At 37.7% G+C, this 27747-nt stretch overlaps 1 protein-coding gene across 1 annotated transcript; it reads right to left on the bottom strand.

Moving 5' to 3' along the window:
- TTPA (alpha tocopherol transfer protein) lies at positions 1-27747 on the bottom strand. The gene is made up of 5 exons (XM_050800303.1): positions 27518-27747; positions 14598-14751; positions 7535-7728; positions 5825-5935; positions 1-2614 (listed from the first exon to the last, which is right to left on the bottom strand). Exons 1-5 carry the CDS (start codon positions 27719-27721, stop codon positions 2441-2443), a joined length of 837 nt encoding a protein of 278 aa, XP_050656260.1. The 5' UTR covers positions 27722-27747; the 3' UTR covers positions 1-2440.

Raw genomic sequence — 27747 nt, 5'->3', positions numbered from 1 at the left:
TTTATGTGAAAGATGTTTATTTTCTTTCAAACAATATTAAAACAAATAAATTACTGTGCAGTTAACACAATGAGCACATAATACAGTTAATCTTTTAAAAGGCACTTCTGGTATAATCACTAAAGTAATATGGACAATTAGACAATTACTTGCTTTGACACTTTGTTCGTTTACCCATTCATTTCAATTTTCTTTTAATATTCTTCAGTGAATTGCTTCATTTGTAAACATTACAAAGTTCCATCATAAAATATGCCTAGATTGATTGACTTATCTTAATTCTATTTGCTATTGATCCTATCATCAAAAAATCACATTTAAAAGACATTTTAAAATGTTATCCTTTATTTGGGTACTAAACTAATCACTCCTCCACAGAGTCATAAGAAAGTGTTTGAAATAGCCAAAAATAAATGAAGTGGAACTGGTGATATAAATCTTCCAGAAACAAAAGTTGGGTGAGCCAGAGGTTTTTTGTTATTCACACTGTTTATTCTTTTTAAGTGGTTTTATTCATTTATTATTTTTAATTATACAATTTTAAATAGTATGCTTTTATTTTAAAATAATTTAAAGTGTTTTTTAGAAAACAGGCAGGGTCTAGTTTTTTAATAAAAATTATAGTGTTGTTAGCTTCCCAATGCTAAGTCAAAATCAAAACACGTTCTCTAAAGAACATCCACAATTACTTTCAATTTTATCATAGCTATATGCATAATCATAAGTATCAGCTCACCTGATTAAACTAATTTTCTTATAAAGAAAAACACCCTTCACATATCCTTACATAAAGATACTATTAATGTATATGATTAATGTTGAAACTTAACTAGCTGAACAAATGTTCAACAGATTTTGGACCCCATATTCTTTCATTTTCAAGTTTATAACAAAATTAAGAAATTATAAAATACTTATAAAAAGTATAAAAATTATGTCATACATTGAGAGCTATGTTGAATATAAAGCTGAGATGATATCTTTCTTAATAAATGAAATATTATAAACTGCAGTACAAACAGTATGTCTTTACCGGTTATTTATTTATTTTTAAAATAGAGACAGGGTTTCCCTGTGTTGCCCAGGCTGGTCTACAACTCCTGCGCTCAAGCAATCATCCTGCCTCGGCCTCCCAAAGTCCTGGGATTACAGGTTTGAGCTACCACGCCCAGCCTCTACCAGATGTTTTTTTTTAAGTTAATATAAATTGCAGGATTTGATTAAAATATTCTGATACAATAGTCAAACTGATATTATTTTATGCATAATCTGAAAAATACCAGATGTAATTGACAGTAATTTTTTTAAAATATAAACAGTTCCTTTCCTTTGTGTAGTTATGTTATTTTTAACTAAAAACAGTTCATGTATAAGACAATTAAATATGATTCCATCCCTTTCTGTGTAGTCATAAGAATAGCCAAAAGCAAAAGTTAAAATTACATTTTTGATTTGTTTAAAAATGCAAAACAGATATTGAGAAGCCATCAACTGTGCCTGATGTATTTTCTAAATTATTTTTGTTAATCAATGACATCAACATGAATGATTTCATAGAGACCTAAAGATGCCACACAAAGTAGTATGGTATATAGACTCCTCAGTTGAAAGTTTCTGTTGTGGCCAGGCGCGATGGCTCACGACTGTAATCCCAGTACTTTGGGAGGCCGAAGCAGGCAAATTACTTGAGTTCAGGAGTTTGAGACCAGCTTGACCAACATGGCAAAACCCCATCTCTATGTAAAAATACAAAACTTAGCCAGGAGTGGTGGTGTGCACCTGTAATCCTAGCAGAGGTTGCAGTGAACTGAGATCGCACCACCGCACTCCAGCCTGGGGGACACAGCAAGACTCTGTCTGGAAAAAAAAAAAAAAAAAGTCTCTATCATGTTAATATACTAAAATAAAATTTCCCTGAGATTAAATGTCTTGCTGGCCCACAGGAATAACTATAAAACTCTATTCAGATTTTAATTATAATGAATTATAATTTAATCTGACATCCACTTAAAATAAGTGTTAATTTTTTTATCATCAGCTGACTTGTGCAAATATTTTTACGTGGAATATTTCTAAATTTATTTCTAAACTAACACAATCAGAGAACTTTTTAAAAATATAATTTTCTAGAAACATACAAAGATGCACATGAACGGCTACTTTAGTAATAACTTTCGTGTTCTCTTCCAAGTACAAAATCGCCAATTTTTATGCTCTTAAAATGTACTGCCATTTAATTACTTCAAAAGTAGAGAAAAAAGCATTTAAAAAGTAAAAAATCTTTCCAAACACTTGTGTTCCTCATGTCAGAAGATTTCTACATTTTTAAAGATCAGGCAAGCATTAGTTTAAAAGATTTGCTCCTTTTCTTTCATTCATTTAACCAGGTTGGATATCACTCATGTTTTTAATTAGGAAGCCATTCATATGAAATAACTTCTCATTGAACGCTCTCAGAAATGCTGCTGAGATAATCTTCAGATTTCATTATAAAATTTGTCCATTCCTGACAAATGTCCTCCATGGAGAATTCTTCACCACCATATTCCAGAGGAAGAATGTCTGGGAAATGCTGAAGCAAACTTTGTTTGTAGTTGTTCCCATGCATATGAATCTGAAATAGCCAAAACATTTTAGAAGGAATCCTCACTAGATGCATTTCCAGTGGAAAATCAACCTCATAAAACAAGGTATTCTAATAACTTCTAAAATAGGAAAGTATAAATAGATACTACATCCTTTATTCCTCTGGTTATGAATCTAATAATTTTGTTTATGTTTAGGTTGTGTTACTGTGGATCTAATAATCTTACTCTTTCTTGGATTTGCATTCTTATAACTCCATAAAATTTAGAAAAGGTCATATTCCTCTTCCATAAGTAAATTTTTAAAGACTAACTAAAGTTATTTTATAAATTCTATTCCCTTATTTGCAAGTGATTCTTACCAAACTAATATCTTGGGACTAGTCTATAGATAATAAAAATGTACTAGTTGGTACCAATTCATATTAAGTAGAAGCATATATCTGAGCACACAATTAGGTCTATGAGAAACAATTTATATGGTACAGTCGATGGATACCGTTGGCTAGTATAAAGTTAAGAGACAGCCGGGTGCAGTGGCTCATGCCTGTAATCCCAGCAGTTTGAGAGACCAAGGCAGGTGGATTGCTTGAGCTCAGGAGTTCAACACCAGCCTGGGCAACATGGCTGGTACAAAAAAAATACAAAAATTAGCTGGGCACGGTGGTGTGGGACTGTAGTCCCAGCTACTTGGTGGGCTGAGGCAGGAGGACTGCTTGAACCCAGGAGGTGGAGGTTGCAGTGAGCCGAGATCGTGCCACTGCACAAAGTGAGACCCTGTCTTAAAAAAAAAAAGAAAAAAAAAGTCAAAATTTTTTAAAAATATGAAAAGACAATTATGATGGTTGAGAACCTTAACTTTTCAAATATTTTAAACTATAAAAATTGATCATAGAATGCCCTGAAGTTAAGAGAAAGCCATAGAAACTTGAACCAAAAGCACACACCTGCTAAAATAAATAAATAAGCTTTTTCCACTTTCTAGGGCAATATGTTCCTCTATGAATTCAACAATCATTTAATAAGCACCTACTATGTGCCAGGGTATGAAGCTTGATGGATGAAATGAGTTTCCTATACTCACTTAGGAAACTCACAAAGCCAATCTTTAATTTTTTTCTGAAATATGTGAAATATTATCAGCTAATTGAGAGGAAATTCTGTCTCCTCAGGAAGCGGCAAAATAATAAGAACCATAATAATAAGAACCATAATAAGAACCATCATTCTTAGCAAACTATCACAAGAACAGAAAACCAAACACCGCATGTTCTCACTCACAGGTGGGAACTGAACAATGAGATCACTTGGACTCGGGAAGGGGAACATCACACACCGGGGGCCTATCATGGGGAGGGGAGTTATACCTGATGTAAATGACGAGTTGATGGGTGCTGACGAGTTGGGGTGCAGGGATTGCACTGGGAGTTATACCTGATGTAAATGACGAGTTGATGGGTGCTGACGAGTTGATGGGTACAGCACACCAACATGGCACAAGTATACATATGTAAAAAACCTGCACGTTATGCACGTGTACCCTAGAACTTAAAGTATAAAAAAAAAAAAAAAAAAAGAAATGTACCCACAAAAAAAAAAAAAAAAAAGAAAGAAAATGTATGGGGCATTGCCAAAAAGTTGAAAAGGAAAACAGTGGCTGGATCAGAGTTTTTTCTCCCTATTTTGGCAAGTCTGTTTCATGTCAACTAACTTTTGCTGACATCCTTCCCCTAACTTCTCAACTTTTTACTTTTCTTTCTTTTTTCTCCATATTCTCCTATTTCTTAGGTTCAGTTTATTCTTGTTTTTGTTTTTATCTAAAATATAATGCAAACTAGAAATAGCCATTTTTAACTCTCTAAGAATTAAACAGAGGGAAACCAACTATCATCAAGTTACACTGAAGACAGAAAAAGACAAACAAAAAAGTTGATTTGTATAAAAATGCTAGAATAAAAAGTAGCTGAAAATGGCCATCTTTGCTAAAGCAGGCAATTTAAGGGTGGTTCCTGAAGACAAACAGAAATATCCACCAGATAACCTCTAAAGAAGCTTGAGGGGCATAACTTTCTGACCAGGTATAAGATGTTATATTTTCTTAATATGAAAGAACATCTTTTTTAAAAATTCCAAATGTGTTATTACAGTTTATATTATCACTGCTGACATTTCAGTAATTTTTTAGATTTACATTGTTAAAGCCTTTACAAACTGTTTTGTGTTCAAGGCATTAGATGATGCCAATGTTTGTCTAAATAGATGCTCTAAAAATTCTTCTTTACAGATTAATTTAGAAGAATGGTTGCCATTCTTGAGAACGCATACTTATTTTCAATATTTCAAAAAGTCTAAGAGATATGAGATGTTTTTTCTGAGATAAGGCTCCACAGGGTAGGTAAAAAAAAAAAAAAAAAAAAATCCAGTATCTTTGCTCTAACTAGCGTGACATTGTCATATACCTCAGTTACTGTGGTTCTCAGTTACACTGAAACTGTTAGTTAGGCTTCACTGTTTAAGAAAAATGTTTATTTTTATTTGCGTTAATAATAAATTCACATGGTTACAAATCAAAACAAGATAAAAGATACACAGTGAGAGATCTTGCTCCCAAACCTATTCTCATCTACTGTAGTTCACACCTCTTCTCTTGTTCCCTATAGATATCCACTTATATTACTTTTTGTATATCCTTTTAATGTAAATGTATGAAATATATTCTTATTTCTCCCCTTTGTATACAAAAGGTAGCATGCCATAAACACTATTCCACATTTTGCTTACTTCAGTTTACAAAACATCATGCAATCTCGTTGTTTTCTGTTGTGTCGATATTTATTTAACCAATGCCCTAATGGTGAACACCTGCTGGTTTTCAGTCTTCTGCTGCTGTGGCTCCTCTAATATATGTAATTTTGTTTATGTACAGGTAATTCAAGACAGTGATTTTGATGTTTTTGCCACACTGCCCTCTATAGGAACATACCATTAAGCATTCCAACCGGCAGCGTACGAAAAGCCCAGTTACCCCACAGTCTTACAACCAATATGCCTCATTTTTATAAATTAAAACTAAATTTTAATTTACTTTTTTTTAGTTGACTTGTTAGATAAATATTCAAAATATTGGGCTAACGACATAGATGGGCAGGTACAAGGAAAGATAATAAAGCAATCCTTAAATTAAAAAGGGTTGGAATGTTTGGCATAGAGGAACACAAACTTGAATATGCTTTACTCACCCGTTCCTTAATTTTTTCAGTCAGGAATGGTTTGATCATGGAAAAGACAGCATGGAAAATTACTGGTTCATTTATCAAATGGATGCCACGAACTTTCAATGGAAATGAATCCTTTTGAAAATAAAAAAATCTTAATAATAAAACATAAATATTACAATCTGATACCTAATGTCAAGTCTCTTCTTTGAACACTTGTGAAACTTACGGAAATATCTAAAGTGTGATTTTATCTTCAAAATTATTTATTCCAGCAACACACAAGCGTGACTTACAGTTCACTGTCACTAGATTAAGAAAAGATCTCTAAAAAGGTTTCTCCTTATAGATTTGGCAAAGTATTTTACGAAATATCTGCACACTTTCACCAGAAAATTCCTTTCCCATCACATATAGATGTTCTTTTAACAAACCAATGAGTCCTTTAGAAATTTACATTTAATTTTTTCCCAAAAAATATTTATTTTGAGAAAAAAATTCACAATTGTTGAAAGACTAGCACAATAAACACATACTTTTAAACTCTGACATTGGTATACGTCTTTAGCATCACAGTAATATAGGCTTATTTAGAAAGTTTACAAAGTTAAGAGTTGAAGGAAGAGGATAGTTTTCCTACCTACAAGTTGTATTATTAATACAGAGACGTTTCATTCCAAGGTTCTTTTATGTGAAGTTCTTTTATTTTTTCCATGCATCACTTTCAGAGGTGTATTATTAACTTGGGGATTGTCCTTCCAAATCCCTTCTATGCATAATTTTCTTTTAAACATAATTGCTAATATGCTGTCTAAATAATTTTCAACCCACTGTGTTCCACTGATACAATACAGCTTTTGCAAATAATCATGTTTTATTATTGTTGCAAGAATCCATCAAATGAATGTACCATTGCTTAAGTAACCATCTTTCTATTTTCCAGACTAATAAACTATTTATTTTATTTTATTTCATTTTACTTCTTTACTGAAATTGATGCTGCAGTAACTGTCTTTATGTATAGGAGAAGTGGTGGCTATAAGCACAACTTTTACATTCAGATGACCTGGGCTGGAATTCTCACTTCACTACTGATAAACTGTATGTGCCTGGGCATCGCTATGTCACTTCTCGGATATAGTTTATTAATTGCAAAGTGGGAAAATACAATAGTCATATGTCATAGGCTCAGTGTGGACATTAAAAGATAATGCATTTGAAACACTTAGCAAAGTACCTGGCACATAGTAAGCTATTATTTTATATGCTATCTTTAATATATTAAAGATTATTCCTTAGCTAGTTTCCCAGAAATAGAATTACTGAGTCAAAGATGATGACCACTTTAAAAACCTTTTGAAAAAAAAGATATCAATATATACCTACCAAGACTTATGTGACATCTTATTGTGCCATTGCTTATATATTTTTTAATCAATTTTTAATTTAGGAAAAATATTTTAATGATGAAAAGATAAAGTCACCACATATTAAGATGCATAAATCCTCTCGTTACTAATTTGAACATATTTTTGCAGTTTGTTGCAACATTTTTTCTTTTATAAACTAATAACATTTTACTTCCTCTTAGCATTATTGAATTCTACATATTATTTCTAAAATTGTATTTAAATTTCTAATAAATGTACTTTTGCTTCTCTTTGTCTAATATACAACAAAATTTAAAACTATAATTTGGAAGTATTATGCCTGATAGTTAAAATATACATTTACCGTAAGTACAGCAGCAATCTTCTTGGCTACAGATGGAGTGATTTGAAAAGCATGAGAAAACTGCCAGCCTTCCAGATCAAAGATAGCCTTGATTCCATTCCTCTGAGTTTCTACCTCCCGTACAATAAGCTCGGATGTGATTAGACTTACTCGAAATACATCATAAGCTGTAAAAACTTTGGGGTCCCAGTGTGCTAAAAAAACAAAGCACATCATATCTTAGCATTGTATTAAAAATCAGAAAGATTTCCAAAGGGAGATTAATTCATTTTAGACTTAAAAGATCAGTTGAAATAAAAGCATCTACAAAGATCATGAATTGAGTAATAAATCCAACCAGGGTACAAGAACATGTGCCTGCTTCTCCCTCCCTCCTCAAATTCTAGCAAAGAATGACTTTTAAAGAGTATGGGGGAAAAAGGAATGGATGCAGGATGAATTTGACTGCAAGATGAAGTTACAACCTCACATAAAGATGGGAACGCCATTGTGTATGCTCCAAGCTCAGAGGTGTTGGAAATGGAAAAGCAAGGGCCTGGATTATAAAGAGCAATTAGGGCCCCATAGTAACTAAAGAGGTGGCTAAGAGAAATGCATGAGGAAACAGACAGGCAAGTTGATCCTCTGACAGCCTTCCAGTGGCAAGTAGCACATTGCAGAGTCATGTCCCTGTAGGCTAGAGCAGGAAGTGAGGGCTTGGGAAAGAAGAGCCAGGGAAGCACTTAGGTGGCTGCCCACACCAAAGAAAAACAGGGAGTACCTGTGCTAAGAGAGGAGTTACTGAGATTCTTGTTCATTCATCTCACCCCTTCCCACCACCCCCGGGACAGGTCACGCCATGCAGAAATGACAGTAATGAATAGACAAGCAGATAATCTTTTTTAAAAGACATCTATTCCTTAAAAATTAGAATATTAAACACATTCATACACAGAGAGAGAGAGAGAGGGAAGCCAAACTCAATAGACAAAGGCATCAACTCGAGAAAATAAGAAAGCAGGAGACACTTAACAACATAATAGAAGCCAGGTGCAGGTGCCGTGGTAGGTGCCTGTATTTCCAGCTACTAGGGTGGTTGAACTGGGGGCAGGGGGACACTGAAGCCCAGGAGTTCAAGTCCAATCAGGGCAACATAGCAAGAACCAGTCTGTAAAAAAAAAAAAGTTAAGAATTTTTTTAAAGAAGCATAATAGTTTCAGCAGAGGGTGGGGAGAATACTGTAAGTTATTACAAGAACAGGCTATTATTAAAAAGACTCAGTTGAGATCTTAGAAATAAAAAGATAAGTTTTTTAAAAAAATTCATTGATGGGATAAATGCTGGAAAAGACAGAGTCGATCAAGGAAAAATGGTTTGGAAGATTAAGTTGAAGAATTCTCTCAAATTTGGCACAAAAAGAGCCAAGAGTTCACATGTATGAATAAAAAGGTAAGAAACACATGCAGCTGGACCCAGGAGTTTCAACATCCAACTAATAAAAGTTCTAGAAGGCAGTAACAGAGAACAAAGGAGAGAGGAATCATAGCAATAGAGAAAAGTTCTCCAAAGCTGAAAAAAACATGTAAGTCTTCAGACTGAAGTGCCCGACAGGATGAATGAAAAAGAAAAAAAAAAAAACAATCTTAACTAAGTAATAGTAAATTTTCAAGCAAACAAACAAAGTTTCCGGCATGGGGAACTGGATAGAATGGTAACACCATTTATTTATTTATTTTCAACTCTTTTTTAGATTCAGGAGGTACATGTGCAGGTTTGTTACCATGGTATACTGCATGATGCTGAGGTTTCAGGTATAGATGATCTTGTCACCCAGGTATGTGAGCATAGTACCCAATAGTTAGTTTTTCAGCCCTTGCTCCCCTCCTTCCCTCTCCTCTCTTGTCGTCTCCAGTGTCTACTGTTCCCATCTTTAAGTCATATATATCCAGTGTTTAGCTCCTACTTATAAGTGAGAACGTGTGGTATTTGGTTTTCTGTTCCTGTCTTAATTCACTAAAGATAATGGCCTCCAGCTGCATCCATGTTGCTGCAAAGGACATAATTTCATTTGTTTTATGGCTGTGTAGTATTCCATGGTGTACACGTGGTGCCATTTATTGAGATAAGAGACGTGTTTGGGTGGAAAACATCATAAGTATGGACATGTTAAAATGGTGACTGTGAGACATCCAACTGGGTGCAGCTGGAATAGGAGCTAGTTGTGTGGGTCGGGATCCTCAAGGAAAAGGTAGGAGTGAAGATACAAATCTGGGGGTTGTTTATGCCTATATGATGATCCACATGAGACAATCTGGGATTATCTCAGAGCTATGTTTTTCTCTATCAAAGCAGAGAGAAGAAAATGCTGAGGCCAAAGTCCTAAAAAAATTCAGAGTTTAAAGGATGAATAGAAGAGAAGATGCCAGCAAAAGAGATTAAGGAGGAGCAGCCACTGAGGTCAGAGGAAAACACCAGGCGGACACGGCATCAGAGAAGCCAAGGGAAGAGGATTTTTCAAGAAAGAGGAAGTGATTCACTGTGTTGAGAGGTTAAGTGAAATAGGACTAAACCCGTCCATTAGACGTGGTGAAAAGAAAGTCACTGATGGTTGGTTATGTTCATTTCAGCAGGGATGGGAGTGAAATCAAACTAGGGTGGGCTGAGGAAGAACTGTGAGAAAATGTGGATGGTGGACATAGCTAACAAAAGGAGTCTGGCTGAGAACAAGAAGGGGAGAGATGGATGTAAGGAAATGGAGAAGGATGGAGAGTTTTGTGGAAACAAGGAGTTTTTGTTTTGTTTTCGGTGGCTGGTCATTAATTGATTTAAATGATAACTGGTAGCATGTAGTAGCAAGAGAAAAGTTGAAGATCTAGAAAAAGAAAGAATAAACAGAAATATTCCTAAGAAGGCACAATGCGATTGTTATTTTTTAATTTTTATTTTCTGTCATATTAATGGATCCTTTAGGAGGTGTGTTATTTTTTAAAAGTCTCAAATTTCTGGCCTGGTATGGTGGCTCACGCCTCTGATCCCAGCACTTTGGGAGGCCAAGGTGGGCAGATCACTTGAGGCCAGGAGTTCAAGACCAGCCTGGCCAACATGGTGAAACTTTGTCTTTACTAAAAATACAAAATTAGCTGAGCATAGTGGCACACGCCTGTAGTCCCAGCTACTTGGAAAGCTGAGGCAGGAGAATCGCTTGAACTCGGGAGGCGGAGGTTGCAGTGAGTCGAGGTGGCCCACTGCTCTCCAGCCTGGGCAACAGAGCAAGACTCTGTCTCAAAACAACAAAAAACAAAAAAACAAAAAACAACAACAAAAAAACCCAAACATCAGATTTCTCATAAGAATTTGAATAATCAACCCACAGGTAACCCAGATCAAAAATACTATACTAACTTCAGACATTGGCTGAATACAATAATGATAAAAAACAAGCAGAACAAACGAAGTTTGCCAATCAAAAAAATAGTTAATATCCTAAGTTCTGAACCAACCAACATAACTGTTTGACCTACACTGGCTAATATAGTAGCCATTAGCCATGTGTGGCCATTCAAATTTAAATTAAAAATTTAGTTTCACCGGGTGCAGTGGTTCATGCCTAGAACCCCAGCACTTTGTGGGTCTGATAGGGGAGGATTGCTTGAGGCCAGGAGTGAGACCATCCTGGGCAACATAGTGAGAACGTATCTCTAAAAACTAAAAATAAAATAACCGACTGGGTGTGGTAGCACATGCCTCTAGTCCCAGCTACTCCAAAAGCTGAAGCGGGAGGATCACTTGAGCCCAGGAGTTCAAGGCTGCAGTGAGCTGATTGTGCCACTGCACTCTAGCCCAGGTGGCAGAGCAAGATCCTAGCTTAGAAGAAAAAAAAAAAATCTGTTTCTTAGTTGCAGTAGTCACATTTCAGCGCTCAATAGCCACATGAGAATAGTGGCTACTGTAGAACAGTTTCATCATCATAGAAAGTTCTGTGGTACAGTGCTGGCTAGAATTTAAGCTCCATTGAGGCAAAAGGAAAATATACCTTATATTTTGAATTCCTTCTCCAGTATCTACTTCACATGTATTGAGTGCTTTTATGTACCAGGTAATGTTCTTGTTATATTTTAGATAGACAGACTGATTGATTGATTTCATGCTTATAGCAACCCTATGTGATAGCTTTTCACTATGCCCATTTTACAGATGAGAAAATGCAGTTACAGCTACATAGTGTTTCACACAGCTAGAATGTAGCAGAGCTGAGATTCCAATCCAGGTCACATGCTCCAGAACCTGTATTCACAAGAACTAAGCCACAGTCAAAACTTCACACTCATTGTTAAATTTTACTTTTGCTGCTGTAGTATACTATTGAATCTCAAAAGACATAAAATTATATCCTCCAGTATGTTGGCTGATAAAGGTCAAAACTTAGCTTTACCTTGGGTTGCCCGGCCCGCATGGAGGAAAGGGCTGTGTGCATTTTCTCATTGCTTTTACTACACAGAGATGGTATCTAGAGGAAGTGGTTATGCTAAAGTTCTATCAAAAAGCTCCACCACAGATTTCCTTCTTTAACTCCTCCCATTAATTCAATTAAATTTAGAAAAGTTTTCATTTTACTCATAAAACTTTCTGAGTTTCTCCCTTTCATCTTAGAATAACAGAGCATACAGGAGATTTGCAACATACCTTCCTGTTCTGACCATCATTAAATTACGTTTTCTTGATTTTCAAATCTCTTGAGTTAAACAATATACTTCTAAATTAATGTGCTACATGAGACCCAGAAAATATCCCTACTGGTTCAGTGTTAAGGTATTTATGATCAAATCTGCACATCTGCTTTCTCACTATCAAAATGTCACTTTTACTTCTTCACCTGCCTCAGTCAGTTTATGAACAAACTAGAAACAATAAAATCTAGCCAGGCAATGCAGAGCCAAGACATTTACAGAAATAATTAGCTGCAGGTTTCAGTTTTATGGTTCTTGGACCCCTGAGTAGAGTTACCAGGTAAAATATATAACACCCAATTAAAGTTGAATTTCAGATAACCAGTATATAATTTTTAACATAAGGATGCTCCAAACATACTTAAAAACACTATTTGTTGTTTATCTGAAATTCAAATGTAACTGGGCATCCTTTAATTTTATAACATATAGGTTTATTTTCTAAATAAAACATAGGTACTTTGTTAAATCTGGCAAGACTACCCCTAAATAGCTCAAGGAACTTCATTGCTGTGAGCTCATTCAATTTCCTCTGACACTAGTGCAGCAATGAAAGAACAGAAAGATCATGATGTCTGTTTTATATATGGGATTCATGATTAACTCAATTTTATTTGACACTTAAGCTAGCACACAAAAATAAAAAATAAAAAACAGCCCCAAATCATTTTACTCCATCTTCCAATACCCTTTCAAAAATTAAATACACTATCTTCTTGCAGTATAGCAAGCAGTTGAGTTATAGGCAGGTATCTTATCTATAAGCAGGCAAGAAATGCAAATATTTAAATATTTTAAATCTTTAAATAGTTTAAATCTTTAAAGATATAGATATTTCTGTAAAATCATAATTCAAAAATTCTGGTCATGAAATGATAGTTTATCTTTGTCCTTCCAACTGGGTCATGAGAAATTCTGGGAGTAGTGTGAGTCCTTCTCCTGTGCCTGTCATTTTTAATCACACACAGGTCTGAAGGAGGACAGAAGTTATAGGTCACCAACTGCTATGGTCTGAATGTTTGCGTCCCCTCAACAGTCATATACTGAAATTCTGACTCCCAACGTGATGGTAGTAAGAGGTGGGGCCTTTGCAAGATGATGAGGTCATGAGGATGGAACCCTCATGAATAGGATTACTTCCCTTATGAATCCCAAGAGAGATGCCTTTTCCCTTCCAATATGTGAGGTTAAAGTGAGAGATATCACCTAGGAACCAGGTAGCAGCCCTCACCAAACACCAAATCTGCCAGTGCCTTGATCTTGGACTTCCCAGCCTCCAGAACTGTGAGAAATAGAATTCTGTTTTTATAAGTCATCCAGTCTATGGCATTTTGTTATAGTGGCCGGAATACAGTAAGACACCAATCTACAAGAAACACTAGCAACACCTAATAGAAAAAAGGGGGATGCAATGAGAATAAACAGGAGTTAATAGAATACAGTATTTGCAACAGCTCCCAGAGGAGTTGCCTTTCCTCTGTACCCTCCTCCACCCAAGAGAATGAGCCTCTTGCTCCTCGGCCTGGGGCATTTTCGAACTAGTCATTCACTCACTCATTCCACAAATATTTAGTGACTGCCTACCAAGTACCAGACCATGTTTTCAGTGCTTGGAATACACCAGTAAATAGATCAGATAAAATCCATAATCTCATGGAGTTTACATTATAGCCCAGAATTCTGGTTGTTTTTTGTTCGTTCGTTAGTTTGAGACAGACTCTTGTTGTTTTGCCCAGGCTGGACTGCAATGGCGCAATTGGCTCACTGCAACCTCTGCCTCCCAGGTTCATGTGATCCTCCTGCCTTGGCCTCCCAAGTAGCTGGGATTACAGGCATGCACCACCACACCCGGCTAATTTTTGTATTTTTAGTAGACACGGGGTTTCACCATGTTGGCCAGGTTGGTCTCAAACTCCTGACCTCAGCTGGGATTACAGGCATGAGCCACCATGCCCAGCCAATAGTTCAGAATTCTTATTTGTACTTCCCACTAAGCATTTTTGAAACACTATTCCATGATTTTTTAAAATATTCTCATACTATTTATCTTCACTATTTTCCTTTCTTCTTATCTTGTACAGTTGACTGCATGGAAGAATGGAACTAGGATTTTCACTTGTATCTGTTAATTTTCTCACAACTGCCAAAGTGTTATTATATTTGGGGGACATTAAGACCTAAATTAACCTAAGTTAAAACCTAAAATTTTAAACTAAAGCCCAAATTCCTAAAGATGAATGCTTTGAAGCTCTCTATATGGTATTCAAGGAAGAAATGGAAGAAAGAGAGAAGAGAGGGGAGGGAACAGAACTGAACTGGAGGAGAGGAGAAAAAAAGAAGAGTTGTATATGACTTACCGATTCTGTAAATAAGAACTTTGCTGCCGGTAGGATCCCTGGATCTCAGGACTCCATGGTAGCCAGCCTTTAGGAGGCCAATAATACTTCTAGGGTGTAGATCTGCACTTATTTCTGGACATTCTGCTCTCCACTTATAATAGTTTTGTAGTAACTGAAAAATAAAATTAAAATTGTCTACAAATGGCATACATGGTAAGGATTTTGTAAAAATGAAAGAAAAGCTTTGGCATTGTGTATAAACTTTGCCATCCATTATGTCAAGAGTTTAATCTGGGGTATCTTTTTAGCTGTGAAAACTGGAAGTTCCCTTTATCAAGGATCTGAGGTGACCGGGGTTTATCACAAATTCAGAGCTGAGCAATTTTCATCCACCACCCATGGCATTTCTCCAAAGACAGCCCACCAATTCCCCCCCTCCTGATATACCTATGCACCATTCTTCCCATTAAGAGGTGGCATCTATTTGCTTCCCTCCCCTTGAATCTAGGCTGGCCTTCCACCTCGCTTTGATCTAATATCAATTGGCAGAAGTGACACTTCGTGGGCCAAGCTTTAAGAAGCCTGGTACCTTCTGAATTTACTATTTGGGATCCAGACACTATGTGAGATTACTGAATGATAGCAGTTCATGTGGAGAGAGGCATGGAGGTTGAGAGGCCATCCTGGATAGTGTGACTTCAGCCAAGTTCCCATCTAATGCCATGTGGAACAGAGATGAACCACTCCCACTGAGCCCTGCGCAAACTGGTGATATCAAAAACAAATAAATCATTGTGTTTTAAGCCACTTATTCTTGGAGTGACTTGTTACTTAGCAATAGAGAACTGAAACACCACCTTTGGTATTTTTTGAAATAAGGAAGTATAGAAATCAATCAAATGAGTTAGAAGAGCCCAATAGCAGTATGCTTGGGTATTGGATCTTGTCAAAATATGGTTTGAAGAAATCCCACTTTCTTTCTTTCCAAAAGAACCACCAGAAATGTCTAATTGCATATGCAAATAATACGAACACCGCCAGCATATTGTGGAAAATACTAAAGCAAATTATGTATTCAAAAATTATTATGTTTATATTTTAATTTTCCTCTTTATGATTTTTGGCACTCTCAATTTTTCACAAGTTACAATATATTTGTTTTGAGTTTAAAGAGACCTATTAACAACGTGAAACTGCAATGCAAAGAAAAGGACAGAATTTATATTTGAGAGTCACTGGAATAAACAAGGTAACTATAACCACAAAAACAGCAATGATCTGGTGGAGAAACTACAAACAACAAAAACTAGAGAGGAAAATGCTGAGCCTTGGAAAATGTCAATGGCTGGGAATGGCTGGAGGAAGAGAGAAACTGAGTGGACCTTAAGAGAACCAGCACTGGTAGAGGAGAGGGAAGACAGTGCCATCTGTGTTGCTCTGCTCCCCCTCATCCCCATCTCTGATTTATCTCCCTCTCTTTCTCTCTCTGTCTGTCTCCCTCTATTTCATTTCTGTATTTAATAAACTTTTCTTAACTTTAAAAAAGGAGAGAATGTTGCTAAGAGTTAAATGCAAGAGAGAAGTAAGAAAGAAAAAAGTCAATTTGCCAACAAAGAAATAATTGGTGACCTAAATAGCAGTTTCCAAAAGCAGTGAGAACAACAGGCACATTGTGGATCCTAATATCTTCATTCTACTCTATAAGGTGAATTTCTCTTCCTCCTCCAGTCTTAGGGGGTACCAGAATAACTGTTAATAGCATTCTACAATGCTGTTTACTTTTCTGATAGTTTCCTCAGAGATAAAAAGTCTTTTTCATTCCAATTCAAGTAAAATGCTAGAGGCAGCATATTAGTAACTATATAGAAATGTTTTTTTTCCTGTGGAATGATAAAAGTCGTGGCTTCATTAGAAGGGATGATTTAGGTTTAATAGTGGCAGGGTGCTCAGCTTATTCATCTCTGCAGAGTGCTGCACACTCAGGAGATAACAACACGTGTTGAATGAAAGAATAAATTAAGTCATGAGTAAACCAACTGGATCCACACACTTGAAAAACTGACTTCTATGTAGAGGCACAAATCACTATCTGGCACAATTTTTGCAAACTGAAAGATCTAAACCTGGATCTTTGGTCGTTACTTATCCACAGATAGATAAATTCACAGTACAGTTGTCATAAATAAATTATGTAAATGAACTGCTACTGAGCAATTCTCAAACAAATCACCCTATGTCCACAACAACAACAAAGAAGTGGCTAAAAATAAATATTCATTATTGGAAGGTGTCTGTTTTGCAATTATTAGAAGTAAATAAACATTTAAAATGTTACGGGTTAACTATGTTTTGTAATAGAGTAGGTTTCTTCTTACATGTTTCATGTACTTTGAAGCAAAATAAGAACCACCATATTTGGAGCACTTTTATAGGGTCTAATGCCATCATTTGAATTCCTCCTCACAACCACCCTGAGAAGTAGCTACAGTTGTGGCATTATAAGAATAAGAAAAGTAACGCTCCAACCAGGTGCAGTGGCTCACGCCTGTAATCCCAGCACTTTGGGAGGCCAAAGTGGATGCATCACGAGGTCAAGAGATCAAGACCATCCTGCCAACATGGTGAAACCCCATCTCTAAAACTACAAAAATTAGCTGGGTGTGGTGGCGCATGATCAGGAGGTTGAGGCAGGAGAATCACTTGAAACTGGGAGGCGAAGGTTGCAGTTATCTGAGTTGAGATCGTGCCGATGTGCTTCAACCTGGCAACAGAGCGAGACTCTGTCTCAAAAAAAAAAGTAAAGTAAAACTCTGAGAAGTTACACATTTGTTCAAGGGCAATAACTATCAGGAGCAGAGTAGAAACTGAAATGGACACATGATGTGAAAAAGTTTATAAAAGAAGCTGCATTTAGAGAGAAATTAGCAGGGAGAATCTATGGAATTTTGAAAGCTTTGGGAAAACCATAAAGATAATTATAGCATAAAAAGCTTATCATATGGAACAAAAGTATAAGGAACTGGGCTATCACTTGATAGAAGGAATTCATGAGACTATGTAGAACAGGCAGAGAAGTGAATGGTTATCTGTTTTATATGTTGAGAAGTGAATGGTTATCTGTTTTATATGTTTGTTGTTTTAAACAGAAGAGGCAAGTGCAGTGTATTTGAGAGCACAGGCTCTCTCCTGAGCCCCACCCAAGTTCAAATCCCTGCTTCAACACGTAATAGCTACATAATTTCAGAAAAGTTACTTACTCTTTATATCTGTTTCTCCCAAAATGAGAAAATAATAAAAGATAATCCATGAAAACCCTACTTACCAAAGTATGTTGCATTCTATAAGCACATTAGCTATTAGGATTATATAATAAAACCTTACTAATTCATTATAACTTCAAATACAAAAACTAGAATAATGAGAAATTTCATTGTGACTGAAGCACTTATCAAGTTTTCTTTATACAAAAACCATAGGGCTTCTATATTATGAATGAAGAAGTTAGAGTTGAATTAAGTGCTATTGCAGAGGAAAATGAAAAAAAAGTTTTGCACTCTTACCCTCTCCTTTTCCTTTCCAGTTGGCAGAAAAGCAAGACAAAGAGTTCACAGACAGAAACTTGATTTATATCCAGTGGATTTAGACACAGTCCTGCTAGCCAGTTCCTCAAGGGCATAGTGCAATGAAAACAATTCCTTATTTAAGGAATACAGAAAAAAATATATATGTCCCAGGGGCTGAGGGTCAATTTTATTTTTCTATTTAAACGTTACTTTTTTAAAAGCAGCTAAAAGGAAATCAGTAAGTTAAACATGTTTTATTGTTAGTTATCTCTAAACATATATATGTTTAACGCCTTATTTAAGCTTCATTCTTCATAGGACCTGAGATTGTGTTTTCATATTCAGTAGTTACTAGTACATATTAGTTTATTACTCATGATATTGGGATACTTATATAGACATCTAAAAAATGAAAATAAATAAAGCTGGATTCCTATTTTACTCCTAACATAAAAACAAATCTCAATAGATCAAAGACTCCAACATAAAAAAGATAAGACATAAATAACTAGAAAAAATTTTGGACAAGAGAAGAGATTATAAAACCCAAAGGCAATCAAAGACTAATAAAATCAATTCATTTGATTACATTAAAATTTAAAATTCTGCACAGAAAAAATATAACTAACATAACAGACAAAAATCAAGGACAAAGGCCTAAAATACATTAAAATATTTTACAAATCAGTAAAACATAAAAATGGGATCCATTATAAGATGGCTGAATAGGAACAGCTCTGGTCTGCAGCTCCCAGTGTGATCAATGCAGAAGACAGGTGATTTCTGCATTTCCAACTGAGGTACCCGGTTCATCTCATTGGGACTGGTTGGACAGTGGGTACAGCCCACAGAGGGTGAGCTGAAGCGAGGTGGGGCATCGCCTCACCTGGGAAGCGCAAGGGGTTGGGGGATTTCCCTTTCCTAGCCAAGGGAAGCCGTGAGAGACTGTACCTGGAAAAAGGGACATGCCCACCCAAATACTATGCTTTCCCAAGGTCTTAGCAACCACAGACAAGGAGATTCTCTCCTGTGCATGGCTCGGGGGGGTCCCATGCACATGGAGCCTTGCTCACTACTAGCACAGCAGGCTGAGATCTAACTTCAAGGTGGCAGCCTGGCTCGGGGAGGGGCGTCTGCCATTGCAGAGGCTTGAGTAGGTAAACTAAGCAGGCCAAAAGCTCAAACTGGGTGGAGTCCACCGCAGCTCAACAAGGCCTATGGCCTCTATAGACTCCACCTCTGTGGGCAGGGCATAGCTGAACAAAAGACAGCAGACTGCTTCTGCAGACTTAAACGTTGACAGTTCTGTCTGACAGTTCTGAAGAGATGAGTGGTTTCCCCAGCACGATGTTTATGCTCTGAGAATGGACACACTGCTTCCTCAAGTGGGTCCCTAACCCCTCTGTAGCCTAACTGGGAGACACCTCCCAGTAGGGGCCAACAGATACCTCATATAGGCCCCTCTGGGACGAAGCTTCCAGAGGAAGGATCAGGCAACAATATTTGCTATTCTTCAATATTTGCTGTTCTGCAGCCTCCACTGGTCATACACAGGCAAACGGGGTCTGGAGTGGACCTCCAGCAAACTCCAACAGACCTGCAGCTGAGAGATCTGGCTGTTAGAAGGAAAACTAACAAACAGAAAGGAATAGCACCAACATCAACAAAAAGTACATCCACACCAAAACTCAATCTGTAGGTCATGAACGTCAAAGACCAAAGGTAGAAAAAACCACAAAGATGGGGAGAAACTAGAGCAGAAAAGCTGAAAATTCTAAAAACCAAAGCACCTCTTCTCCTACAAAGGATCACAGCTCCTTGCCAGCAATGGAACAAAGCCAGACAGAGAATGACTTTGACGAGTTGACAGAAGTAGGCTTCAGAAGGTCAGTAATAACACACTTCTCTGAGCCAAAGGAACATGTTCAAACCCATCGCAAGGAAGCTAAAAACCTAGAAAAAAAGGTTAGACGAATGGCTAACTAGAATAAACAGTGTAGAGAAGACCTTAAATGACCTGATGGAACTGAAAAACATGGCATGAAAACTTCATGACGCATACACGAGCTTCAATAGCTGATTTGATCAAGTGGAAGAAAGGGTATCAGTGATTGAAAATCAAATTAATGAAATAAAGCAAGAAGACAAGGTTAGAGGAAAAAGAGCAAAAAGAAACGAACAAAGACTTCAAGAAATATGGGACTATGTGAAAAGACCAAATCTACTTTTGATAGGTGCACCTGAAAGTGATGGGGAGAATGGAACCAAGTTGGAAAACACTCTTCAGGATATTATCCAGGAGAATTTCCCCAACCTAGCAAGGCAGACCAACATTCAAATTCAGGAAATACAGAGAACACCAGAAAGATACTCCTCAAGAAGAGCAACCCCAAGACACATAATTGTCAGATTCACCAAGATTGAAATGAAGGAAGAATTGTTAAGGGCAGGCAGAGAGAAAGGTCGGGTTACCCACAAAGGGAAGCCCATCAGACTAACAGCAGATCTCTCGACAGAAACCCTACAAGCCAGAAGACAGTGGGGCCAATATTCAACATTCTTAAAGAAAAGAATTTCAACCCAGAATTTCATATCCAGCCAAACTAAGCTTCATAAGTGAAGGAGAAATAAAATCCTTTACAGAGAAGCTGAGAGATTTGTCACCACCAGGCCTGCCTTACAAGAGCCCCTGAAGGAAATACTAAATGTGGAAAGGAACAACCAGGATCAGTCACTGAAAAACATGCCAAATTGTAGAGACCATCGATGTCATGAAGAAACTGCATCAATTAATGAGCAAAATAACCAGCTAACATCATAATGACAGAATCAAGTTCACACACAACAATATTAACCTTAAATGTAAATGTGCTAAATGCCCCAGTTAAAAGACACAGACTGGCAAATTGGATAGTCAAGACCCATCAGTGTGCTATATTCAGGAGACCCATCTCACATGCAGAGATACATATAGGCTCAGAATAAAGGAATGGAAGGCAGGGCGCGGTGGCTCACGCCTGTAATCCCAGCACTTTGGGAGGCCAAGGCAGGCGGATCACGAGGTCAGGAGATCGAGACCATCCTGGCTAACATGGTGAAACCTTGTCTCTACTGAAAATACAAAAAATTAGCCAGGCGTGGTGGCGGGCGCCTGTAGTCCTAGCTACTCGGGAGGCTGAGGCAGGAGAATGGCATGAACCCAGGAGGTGGAGCTTGCAGTGAGCCAAGATCATGCCACTGCACTCCAGCCTGGGCAACAGAGCAGGACTCTATCTCAAAAATAAATAAATAAATAAATAAAGGAATGGAGGAAGATCTACCAAGCACGTGGAAAGCAAAACAAACAAACAAACAAACAAAAAAAGGCAGGGGTTGCAATCCTAGTCTCTGATAAAACAGACTTTAAACCAACAAAGATCAAAAGAGACAAAGAAGGCCATTATATAATGGTAAAGGGATCAATTCTACAAGAAGAGCTAACTATCCTAAATATATAAGCACCCAATACAGAAGCACCCAAATTCATAAAGCAAGTCCTTAGAGACCTACAAAGAGACTTAGACTCCTACACAATAATAATGGGAGACTTTAACGCCCCACTGTCAATATTAGACAGATCAATGAGACAGAAGGTCAACAAGGATATCCAGGACTTGAACTCAGTTCTGCACCAAGCATACCTAATAGACATCTAGAGAACTCTCCACCCCAAATCAACAGAATATACATTCTTCTCAGCACCACGTCGCACTTATTCTAAAATTGACCACATAATTGGAAGTAAAGCACTCCTCGGCAAATGTAAAAGAACAGAAATTATAACAAACTGTCTCTCAGACCACAGTGCAATCAAATTAGAACTCAGGATTAAGAAACTCACTCAAAACCGCACAACTACATGGAAATTGAACAACCTACTCCTGAATGACTATTGGGTAAATAAGGAAATGAAGGCAGAAATAAAGATGTTCTTTGAAACCAATAAGAACAAAGACACAATGTACCAGAATCTCTGGGACAAATTTAAAGCAGTGTGTAGAGGGAAATTTATAGCACTAAATGCCCACAAGAGAAAGCAGGAAAGATCTCAAATCGACACCCTAACATCACAATTAAAAGAGCTAGAGATGCAAGAGCAAACAAATTCAAAAGCTAGCAGAAGGCAAGAAATAACTAAGATCAGAGCAGAACTGAAAGAGATAGAGACACAAAAAACCCTTCAAAAAATCAATGAATCCAGGAGCTGATTTTTTGGAAAGATCAACAAAATTAATAGACCGCTAGCAAGACTAATAAAGAAGAAAAGAGAGAAGAATCAAATAGGCACAATAAAAAATGATCAAGGGGATATCACCACCGATCCCAAATAAATACAAACTACCATCAGAGAATACTATAAATACCTTTACTCAAATAAACTGGAAAATCTAGAAGAAATGGATAAGTTCCTGGACACATACACCTTCCCAAGACTAAACCAAGAAGAAGCTGAATCTCTGAATAGACCAATAACAGGCTCTGAAATTAAGGCAATAATTAATAGCCTACCAACCAAAAAAAGGACCAGACAGATTAACAGACAAATTCTACCAGTGGTACAAAGAGGAGTTGGTACCATTCCTTCTGAAACTATTCCAATCAATAGAAAAAGAGGGGATCCTCACTAACTCACTTTATGAGGCCAGCATCATCCTGATACCAAAGGCTGGCAGAGACACAACAAAAAAAGAAAATTTTAGACCAATATGCCTGATGAACATCGATGCAAAAATTCTCAATAAAATACTGGCAAACCGAATCAAGCAGCACATCAAAAAGCTTATCCAACATGACCAAGAGGGCTTCATCCCTGGGATACAAGCCTGGTTCAACATACGCAAATCAATAAATGTAATCCATCACATAAACAGAAGCAACGACAAAAACCACATGATTATCTCAATAGATGCAGAAAAGGTCTTTGACAAAATTCAACAGCCCTTCATGCTAAAGACTGTCAAAAAACTGGATGTTGATGGAATGTATCTCAAAATAAGAAGAGGTATTTATGACAGACCCACAGCCTGTATCATACTGAATGGGCAAAAACTGGAAGCATTTCCTTTGAAAACGGGCACAAGGAAGCCCTCTCTCACCCCTCCCATTCAACATAGTGTTGGAAGTTCTGGCCAGGGCACTCAGGCAGGAGAAAGAAATAAAGGGTATTCAATTAGTAAATGAGGAAGTCATATTGTCCCTGTTTGCAGAAGACATGATTGTATATTTAGAAAGCCCCATCGTCTCAACCCAAAATCTCCTTAAGCTGATAAGCAACTTCAGCAAAGTCTCAGGATACATAATCAATGTGCAAAACTCACAAGCATTTCTATATACCAATAACAGACAAACAGAGAGCCAAATCATGAGAGAACTCCCATTCACAATTGCTACAGTGAGAATAAAATACCTAGGAATCCAACTTACAAGGGATGTGAAGGACCTCTTCAAGGAGTACTACAAACCACTGCTCAACAAAATAAAAGAGGACACAAACAAATGGAAGAACATTCCATGCTCATGGATAGGAAGAAACAATATCGTGAAAATGGCCATACTGCCCAAGGTAGTTTACAGATTCAATGCCATCCCCATCAAGCTACCAATGTCTTTCTTAACAGAATTGGAAAAAACTACTATAAAGTTCATATGGAACCAAAAAAGATCCCGCATTGCCAAGACAATCCTAAGCAAAAAGAACAAAGCTGGAGGTATCACGCTACCTGACTTCAAACTATACTACAAGGCTGCAGTAACCAAAACAGCATGGTACTGGTACCAAAACAGTTAAACAGACCAATGGAACAGAACAGAGGCCTGAGAAATAACACCACATATCTACAGCCATCTGATCTTTGACAAACCCGACAAAAACAAGAAATGAGGAAAGGATTCCCTATTTAATAAATGGTGCTGGGAAAACTGGTTAGCCATATGTAGAAAGCTGAAACTGGATCCCTTTCTTAAACCTTATACAAAAATTAATTCAAGATGGATTAAAGACTTAAATGTTAGACCTAAAACCATAAAAACTCTAGAAAAAACCTAGGCAATACAATTCAGGACATAGGCATGGGCAAGGACTTCATGACTAAAACACCAAAAGCAACGGCAACAAAAGCTAAAATAGACAAATGGGATCTAATTAAACTAAAGAGCTTCTGTACAGCAAAAGAAACTACCATCAGAATGAAGAGGCAACCTACAGAATGGGAGAAAATTCTAGAAATCTACCCATCTGACAAAGGTCTAATATCCAGAATCTGCCAGGAACTTAAACAAATTTATAAGAAAAACAACCCCATCAAAAAGTGGGTGAAGGATATGAACAGACACTTCTCAAAAGAAGACATTATGCAGCCAACAGACACATGAAGAAATTCTCATCATCACTGGCCATCAGAGAAATGCAAATCAAAACCACAATGAGATACCATCTCATGCCAGTTAGAATGGCGATCATTGAAAAGTCAGGAAACAACAGATGCTGGAGAGGCTGTGGAGAAATAGGAACACTTTTACACTGTTGGTGGGAGTGTAAATTAGTTTAACCATTGTGGAAGACAGTGTGGTGACTCTTCAAGGATCTAGAACTAGAAATACCATTTATCCCAGCAATCCCATTACTGGGTATATACCCAAAAGATTATAAATCATGCTACTATAAAGACACACGCACAAGTATATTTATTGTGGCACTATTCACAATAGCAAAGACTTGGAACCAACCTAAATGTCCATCAATGATAGACTGGATTAAGAAAATGTGGCACGTATACACCATGGAATACTATGCAGCCATAAAAAAGGATGAGTTCATGTCCTTTGCAGGGACATGGATGAAGCTGGAAACCATCTATCTCAGCAAACTATCACAAAGACAGAAAACCAAACACTGCATGTTCTCACTCATAGGTGGGAACTGAACAATGAGAACACTTGGACACAGGGTAGGGAACATCACATACCAGGGCCTGTTGGACGGAGGGGAACTGGGGGAGGGATAGCATTAGGAGAAATACCTAATGTAAATGACGAGTTGATGAGTGCAGCAAACCAACATGGCACACGTATACCTATGCATCAAACCTGAACGCTGTGCACATGTACCCTAAAACTTAAAGTATAATAGTAAAAATATGAACAAAAGTAAACACAGGCCATTTTCAGTTAACTGGAAATTTTGAAATTTTACATGTATATAAAAATTATTAATCACACTTATAATTAAATGCATATTATAATAACAATGAAAAAGTATATCTCTTCTAGCAGGTTTATACACAAAACATGTTTGGTAATACAGTGTGGGTTATGGAGGAAAAGGCAAAATCATGTAATATCAAAGCGACGAGTGATAGAGATTTTTTCTTTCTTTCTTTCTTTCTTTCTTTCTTTTTTTTTTTTTTTTTTTTTTTTTTTTTTTTTGAAACAGGGCCTCACTCTGTTGTCCAGGCTGTCGTGCAATGGCACAATCTCAGCTCTCTGCAACCTCTGCCTCCTCGGTCAAGTGATTCTCCCACCTCAGCCTCCCAAGTAGCTGAGATTACATGCATGTGCCACCACACCTGGCTAATTTTTGTTATTTTTTGTAGAGATGAGGTTTCATCACATTGCGCAGATTGTTCATGATCTCCTGAGCTCAATTGATCCACCATCCTCAGCCTCCCAAAGTGCTGGGATTGCAGGTCTGAGCCACTGCGACCTTTGGAAGGCACTGAAAACTCTTTGGAAGACACTTTGCTATATTACTCAACACTGAAAAATACACATCTAATTTCACCCAGTAATTTCACTGGTTGAATTTATCCTGTAAGTTTATACTCCTATTTATGCACAAAGTATAAGGACATGAAGCATGCCCAGTCAGTGATGGAAGAAACCAAGCCGCCTTGTTGACTGCAACTTGTGTACGACTAGGCAAATCGTAGAGTCCAAAAAATAATTGTTGAATGAAGGAATGAACAGCAATAAGCCCTAAGTCCAATAACAGGTTACATAAATTTTAATGTAGTCTGCTATATCCATACAGTAGAATAACAGCAGCCCAATAAAGAGTAAGATGGATGTATACCAGTTGATATGGGATGGCTGCAAAGACAGGAAAGAAAGACAAAATAGAAATCACACACAAACATGCTTGTGCAAGATCAGGCTGTCTAAAAAGATAAATGAGTAACACTAACCAGCCTCTGGGTATGTGACTGACAAACTAAAGTTTGAGGTAGGGAGCTTTTTTCCTTTAGAAAGTTTGTGTTAGAAACTTGTTTTTCACGTTTTAGGATTTTGTGTTGTCTAGATTATTTTTACCATAATTTTACTTAAGTTAAAAACAACCTCAGGCTGCTCTGTCTCTATGGAGTAGCCATTATTTTGTTTCTTTACATTCTTAATAAACTTGCTTTCACTCTAAAACAAACAAACAAGAGAAACCCTCAAAAACCTCATACTGAGACACACTGGAATTTTGTACTATAATGTCTTTCCTGCTAGGCAGCTGTGTGACACTGAACAAGCCACTTAGAGAAAGGGCTAGATCTGGTCCAACTGCTAAATGCTTACCGTGTGCCAGGCACTGTGCTGGGCACAGCTTGTTCTGTTAAACTGGTTAATGTTCAATCTTCACAATCAATGAGACAGGCATTTCCATCATTATTTAACAGATAAGGATGCTGAACCTAAAGTGATAGAACTCAAGATCGCATCCCTCTTTCTAATCCTTATCTTTCCATCACCTCTTCTTTCAATGAGCTGTAACAAACCGGAAACACAAAGGAACTGCCTGGCTACAACCCAGACTCGAAGTATACTGGGTTGTTTTACTGTCTTGACACTTAAGTGTTACTAGTAATAATACTATGTTGCTACTATATGGCTTCAGAACTTCAGTTTTACCAGCAATTTCATTTTCCCCGCTACACGTAGTTAATCTGGTCACGTGTGATAAATCTGAGCTTTGAACTTCTAAGCTGTTACTTTGTTTTGTACCACAAGCTTTCCTACAGGGAGAGGAAGGCATTTCCCCCAAACTTTGTAGGTTCAGGAGACTCATCTAGCGCAGGCGTTCCCCAGGCTTGAGATCAAATGGGCCATTATCCCACCGCTCCAACACTTTCTAGGTTTCTCGTTTCCATGACCCAGAGAAACTGGAAGGACCAGCGCGGGATTCTCGTAACACCTACAGCCTCAGCGCCCACGCCAGGTGGTTACCGGCGCATTACCTGCCAGGGTCCTGCCTGCACCTTGGGCTTCGGCACGGGTTGGGGATCCGGGGTCGTGGGACAGGGGACTGGGCGGGTGAGGTGCGCACTGCCGAGCGCCCGGGGCACGCACGCTTACCCTCCAGGCCAGGTCCAGATCGAAATCCCGGGCGCGCAGGAACCGCAGCAGGAAGGAGTCGGTGAGCGGCAGCGGCGCGAGCGGGACGCCAGCTTCCCGGGCCCGGCGCCGCAGCTCCGCCAGGCCCGGCTGCAGCAACGGCGAGTGGTCCGGTAGCGCGTTGAGCTGCGGCCCCCTCCAGGGCTGGGACCGCGCCTCTGCCATGCCCGCCGCCGCCGCTGCGGCCGCAG

Source organism: Macaca thibetana, chromosome 8 (assembly GCF_024542745.1).
Source record: "Macaca thibetana thibetana isolate TM-01 chromosome 8, ASM2454274v1, whole genome shotgun sequence".
In the NCBI taxonomy this organism is placed as follows: domain Eukaryota; kingdom Metazoa; phylum Chordata; class Mammalia; order Primates; family Cercopithecidae; genus Macaca; species Macaca thibetana.
The sequence above is the reverse complement of the archived record's forward strand: the minus strand, read 5'-3'. Positions and strand labels throughout refer to the sequence as shown.